General features: G+C 23.9%; 2 protein-coding genes across 2 annotated transcripts in view; both read right to left on the bottom strand.

Moving 5' to 3' along the window:
* The window catches only part of LOC105618624 (lectizyme-like), a 3,829-nt gene extending 1,575 nt beyond the window's left edge, over positions 1 to 2,254 (bottom strand). Inside the window, exons 1-2 of the mRNA XM_012200154.1 lie at positions 2,203 to 2,254; positions 1,140 to 1,431 (exon numbers count right to left, since the gene is read on the bottom strand). Of these exons, the coding sequence (XP_012055544.1) occupies positions 1,140 to 1,431; positions 2,203 to 2,254 (344 nt within the window). The remainder of the gene's footprint in view (positions 1 to 1,139; positions 1,432 to 2,202) is intronic.
* A 923-nt stretch (positions 2,255 to 3,177) lies between these two features.
* LOC105618623 (trypsin-1-like) overlaps positions 3,178 to 6,543 on the bottom strand; it is a 4,943-nt gene continuing 1,577 nt past the window's right edge. Inside the window, exons 3-5 of the mRNA XM_012200153.1 lie at positions 5,763 to 6,075; positions 4,717 to 4,875; positions 3,178 to 3,207 (exon numbers count right to left, since the gene is read on the bottom strand). Of these exons, the coding sequence (XP_012055543.1) occupies positions 3,178 to 3,207; positions 4,717 to 4,875; positions 5,763 to 6,075 (502 nt within the window). The remainder of the gene's footprint in view (positions 3,208 to 4,716; positions 4,876 to 5,762; positions 6,076 to 6,543) is intronic.

The raw sequence follows: 6,543 nt of genomic DNA, 5'->3' as shown, positions 1-6,543 counted from the left end.
GTGTGTGTGTGTGTGTGTGTGTGTGTGTGTGTGTGTGTGTGTGTGTGTGTGTGTGTGTGTGTGTGTGTGTGTGTGTGTGTGTGTATTTATACTTATTAATTACAATTTTTTAGATGCATTGCTTTTAAACTAATAACGAAAAATTATAGTATTAGTGGAGGAATGATAATAATAATCTACAATCAATAGAAATATTATAACGTAAAAGATTTTAAGATTGAATTAATAGGTCATCGTTTATCTGAAATATAGCATTCTAATCGTAAATATCAAGTGCTAATACAATGATAATACAATAATACATCATTACATGCTAGTTATTTCAATTGTTGCATTTATTCTACAAATAAAATTCCTGAATAATAATTTATAAGCTATTTTAATCTAAATTATCTCTCTATACAAAGAAGTTACAAGTGAATTATAAATAAAACATTAATTATTCATGAAATAAATATTTATTCTTATAAGGACACTGTCTAATATCAATTTACAACACGCATGTGAATAGTCATTTCTATTTTTGTTTGCTAAACACAAATTCATTAAAGAAATTTAATTAACGCGTTACAATTTTGAGAAAAAATGGCATCAGAAGAAAAAATGACTATTTTTAAGAAGTTGTATAATCAGTATAATTTTTTCAAAATTTCATTGATGCCATGCGAAATATCAATTTTAAAATGCATTTTGGTTCTTTTCGGTATAATTTCTTTTTTCAAAGTATTATTTTGAAATAGTTCTTTCCCATGTAATGGTCTCATCTGCTTGTACATATATGTACATATCTGCATATATATCTCAAAAGTCATCAAGAAAAATCATAAGAGACAAATCATAATCAATTTTAAAGCTCCAAGTTGATATAGTCAAGCGGTATTAATAAAATTTAGGAAAAAATTTGGTATCAATATTACAAACGTCATGAAAATCTTCAAGATAATTGTTGTAATGTTTTACCTTTTTGATGCCTTGGAATATTTGTGACTTGTTAACCAAATTTTAATGGATTCGTATTCAGCAGGCAAAAATATATCGAAAATAATTATTCACATTCGTGTTGCAAAAGAACTCAAATTTTGTCGGAGATGAAATTAATTAAATTATTCGTACTTATTGCTCTTTAACATTTTACTTACTTTTCATAGTTTTCATGTATGTAAGCTTGCGCCACTTGAACTATCTGTTCGGTGCTTTCGTTTTTTTTAATATTGTGCTTACCGGCCTTAATGCGAAGAAAATTTAAAGAAGAACCTGTATTAACACAGTGTCCTGCTGTTACAACCCATTTTTCGTTTATGATGGATCCAGCGCAGAAATGAGAGTCAAACATTTGAAGGGAAACTATGAACGGATAATGTCTTTTCGGTGCTTCTTCACCTCCAACCACTTGTGCCGAAATCGGCATCTGGAGACCAATTCGGGGCCTCTCTTAAATTTGAATTAATAATATTTAAGGAAATACATTTGCGATAAAAATTAACATAAAACATAAAGCTAAAAATAGTTCTCTGTGGAATAAGTTAGAAGAAATTATAATGATATATTAAAAATTGAATTTTGCTGTTTGCTTTAATCTATGGAACAATAGAGTAATTCAATTATTATTTATTTAATTAGTTTGAGAATATTTAATAAAAAAAATTTTTATATATTGTTTTATATATTGTACTTATTTCTTAAATAACTATATAAATTTTATATACACATACAAAATGTTTTGTATCATGTAGACATGACTTCAAATGTGAATTTGAGTCATAAAAATTATTTTAAGAAATTCATAAACATTAGTTCTATCAGATCTTGTTTTTAAGTTATATATACATTTTTTTGTATTTTGTTAGCATTGAAGCACTTGTTGTCACAATGAGCTAGTGCGCATTTTATAAATGCAGCATAAATGAATTCTAATGTTAAAGTGATATTGATATTTTCCCTTTTTTCTTTAATTTTAGAGTTCATATATATATCCGTTTTTACAAAATGTGAAATAGCCTTTCAACAATTTAGCAAGCTTTTCTATTCTCATTAAACTGAGCTAGCCTAGCATTTTCACACTTTTCGCATCTTTGCATCTTATTGATTATATTAATACGACAAAAATAAACTTTTTATGTTATTCATGTTATTCTGAATTTATTCCTGGAGTTATGTTATAAAACGTTCTATGAATCAAATAAATCGAGAAAATTGACTTACCAGCGATCACCACTGTTAGGAGAGCAAAGAACACGATTGCTTTGGGAAACATTTTGCTGTATGATGTTAATCCATAAAATTGACTGCATTTTATACTCATTTCATTGAGTTTAACAACATGTTATCAATAAAGATGAGATTATAATTTATCATAATCTACAGAAAATTATAATACGTTTACGATAAGAAGGATTTTATTGCTTACGTGATCTTCTTTGTGTATACAATTGATATAAATATTGAATTGAATGACGCGATTGATGCAACTAATTTAAACAAACGATACAACTAATCTTATACATTACATATTATTTAATTACACTTTATATTTAATTTATATATTTATTTAACATAATCAGATTTTATCAGAAAAAAAGCGTCCATTAGTAAATCAAACAAAGATAACTATATAAATAAAATAATAAAACTAAGACATGCATGTATAAAAATCAATTAATAAAACATATTTTTATTATTTTGATTATAACTTAAAAATAAATTAAATTCAACAAGACTTAATAAATGTAACAATAATGAAAAATATTAACACAATTAATCTTTCTTCTATTTTATTATTTGTCTCGTTATTGTCGCAATCTTAATATGCTAATTAAGCATAACATTTATTTAGTAACAATAAAACATTCTTCAATTAATTAAACTGCAAATCTAATTATGATAAATCATTCAGTAGATAAATTTGTATTACTGCTATCTGATTATGATTAATCATGAAATGTATAAAAAGGTATAAAAAGAATGCGGAAAATCAATAATTTAATATGATATATCGAATGGATTTATTTATTTACTTATTTATCTGTCAAGATTGTCTGTTTTATATTCTAACGTATCCAAATAAAAATAATTTAGATAAAGAATAAAAACATTGTAATTATGGAGGGGATATGTACATAAAAGACTATAAAATATCTTTGTGCAAAATATTTATTTATTTCTTTCTTTTGTTCGTTTTCAATGAACTACTCCGTACTGTGAGTAGAACTATTAAATCATATATCACAAATAATACAGTAGTAAGTAATTTTATTTAACTCAAATATTAAATTAATTATTATTAAATTAATTAACACTAAAACAAGAATATATATTTAAGTTAACATCTCTCTTTAAGTTAAGTTAACATATTAATATTTAAATGAAACGATGTAAAAGCTCTTTGGAAAAATTAATATCATGATAAAAAGCTTTATGATAGATGATTAATAATAGAATAAGAATATAAAGAAAGTTATTATCCCATATCAAATTATTTCTTAATATCGAAGATAATATTCTCATTGTTAACGCAGAAAAGACAGCGCATCTGATGAAATCAATACTATGAAATTATACGTTTTATATGATGATACTCACGGTTAATTTTTTTTATTAAGCTTAGTGTAGAATAAAAACTACCTACATTATATTTATTCCATCTTTCCTTTATAATTCTTTTTCAACATTCTATATATATTTTGCACTTTTTTATCTTTTGCTTGTTTTAGATTCTATATGAAAAGTATTTTTCAACATGAATTTTTAATTAATATTAAAAATAGTTATATTTGCAAGAGTTGACTGAATAATTTTAATCATGTCAGAAATTTCTTATTGCTTTACAGGAATAAAAATATTTTGTCATGATTTATTTTACTTTATTATTAATCTATAATAATTTTCATTTTTGAATGTCATTTTATTTATTTGATATTTTAGTGTTATTCCATTATTTGAAAGATTATTGAAATATTTGATATTTTTGATAATGTATTAATGTTATAATTATATTTATTAAAAGAGAAGATAAATAAATATCCATATTATATAATATCCATATTATAATTGTTCCTTTCTCTAATATTAAGTTTAGTAATATCTTTAAAAAGTCTTTAGTAATATCTGATTTACGAATATATCCTACTTAATCTATCCTACTTAATTAAATTAAATTCACTGTACAATGTAATTTACAACATTAATAAAATTTTATTTCATCTATTTAAGAAACTTTGAATTAAAAACTAAAATTATAGAATTAAATTTTTTAAATTGTATTGTATACTTACATAAAATTATGATATAGGCTAAAATAATAAAATAATGCAATAAATTTTCTTTAGCTAGGATTTACTGAAATTTTTAGTGCATAATAATTATAAATAAAAAGCTAGATTGTTACTATTCGGTTTTTTATTTCTTTTTTTTACATTATATATAGGATTAAATATCGGATCGGAAGATATGAAGAATTTATAAATTATACAATTTATTTATAATAATTTTTTTAGCATTATAAAATGTAACATTATTGCCCTTAATATTATTTGGCTAATTTATTAGAAATCTTTTCTTTAATTTATAAATTAATACTCTTAATATTTTAATAAAATATAGATTATGTCCGAATACAATATTGATAAATATAGGTACATTAATTATAAGTAAAAAATGACGGAAGTTGATTAACGAGATTATGTATTAATAATATTTTGAATGTTAATTATTACTAACAATCCATATTATTGTTTTAATCCAAATAATGTAAGAAGCTACGCGAGTGTAGACCGAAGGTCTGTGACTGGTACCGCACGGGTAGGTTCCCCATGAAATGATTCCAACTAGAGTAGGAACGTTGTTTTCAAATTGGACCAATGGACCGCCAGAGTCACCCTGAAATACGAAAAGTATTAATTATTAAAATTTAATTATTAAAAATATTGTACGAAAAGAATGTTTTGTATTTAATTATCTAATTCTCTTTGTTGTAATACTAATAACAAATTTAGACATGTAATAATGATAATTATATCTCTATAATATGTGCATATTATACACTATACATTATAACATAACTTTACAATACTTTTAGACGGATTAAAATTAAAATCTAATGCCGTTTTGAAATAGATTAACAAAATAATTGATTAATGGATAATATTAACGATTAATATTAGATAATAATATTCTCTAAATTTCTTAAAGTAATCTCTCTTCGAAAAAGTTAAAATACTGCCACTATTGAAAAACAGCGAAAAATTTACACATAGAAAAAAATAACTTAAATTTAAATAAATATTTACTTAATAAAAAGAAGTGATTATTAAATCAAATTAATATTTTTTGTACCAAATAAATATATTTTTATATTTAATAAATATTTAATATATATTTAATAAATATTTACTATTCAAATAAATATTTATTGAAATTTAGGATATATTTTTTTTTCAGTGCACTTTTAAATAAGAGGGACAGATTTTCACTCTTTTTTTTTGAAGTGAGATTTTACACTTTTACAATGAAATTTACTTAAAAAAAGAAATGAAATTCTTTCCTTTGGAATAAATCTAATTCCAAAAAAGAAAAAAAAATCTGCCATTCTTATTCAAGACTAATCCTTTTGGAATGAGACTTCGCTCTAAGAAATTTAGAAAAACGATAAAATCGAGAATGAGTATTCTTTTTGTAATCACACAATTATAATCATAGTACTACGTTTACGTATTTAATTAATTGCAAAAATAAAAAAAATATAAAAAAGTTTAAATTTTATTTACAAAACAAGCGGATATTTCATCAATAGCGGCAGTGCAAATTTGTGAATCGTAAAGTTGCGGTACTTTGACTTTTGCACGATTTTTCGAGAATTCATCTTGACAAGATTTACTGTCCAATAATGGAACAGTAACTTTTTGGAGAACATTGGAAAGTCTTGGAACCCATGTCTTGGAGACGGAGCCCCATCCAGACAGTACAGCATTTCCAACTTGTACCTCGTCTTGTTCAGGTAATTTGACAGCGGATACCCACTTATTAAAAATGAGAGGAGTTTTAAGTTTCAGAAGAGCGATGTCATATGGTGCAACACCTCTGTAAAAAGTAATACAATAATATTTAAAATATCACGTTTCAGATTCATTATTAGTTGAAAAACGCGGATACGAAAGAATTTATCAAAAGAATAGTGATAATTTAAATCATGACATACATTGCGAATTGTGAAATGATTGCATATGATATCTAAGTACATAAACACTTTTATAAATTTTCTTGAAAACAATTAAATCTATCACATTTATCTATCACATTTCAAAACTGTTTTAGTATTTTAGATCTAATCTACATTCGTAATCCCAATATTTTAGAATATTTTAGATAAAATCTACATTTGTGTTTTTACAATGATTAATTATTAACATTTTAATTTACACACACACACACACACACACACACACACACACACACACACACACACACACACACACACACACACACACACATACACACACACACTATATATATATATATATATATATATATATATATATATATATATAT

Source organism: Atta cephalotes (assembly GCF_000143395.1).
Source record: "Atta cephalotes unplaced genomic scaffold scaffold00017, whole genome shotgun sequence".
NCBI lineage: Eukaryota > Metazoa > Arthropoda > Insecta > Hymenoptera > Formicidae > Atta > Atta cephalotes.
This window is presented reverse-complemented; position numbering and strand designations above follow the sequence as displayed.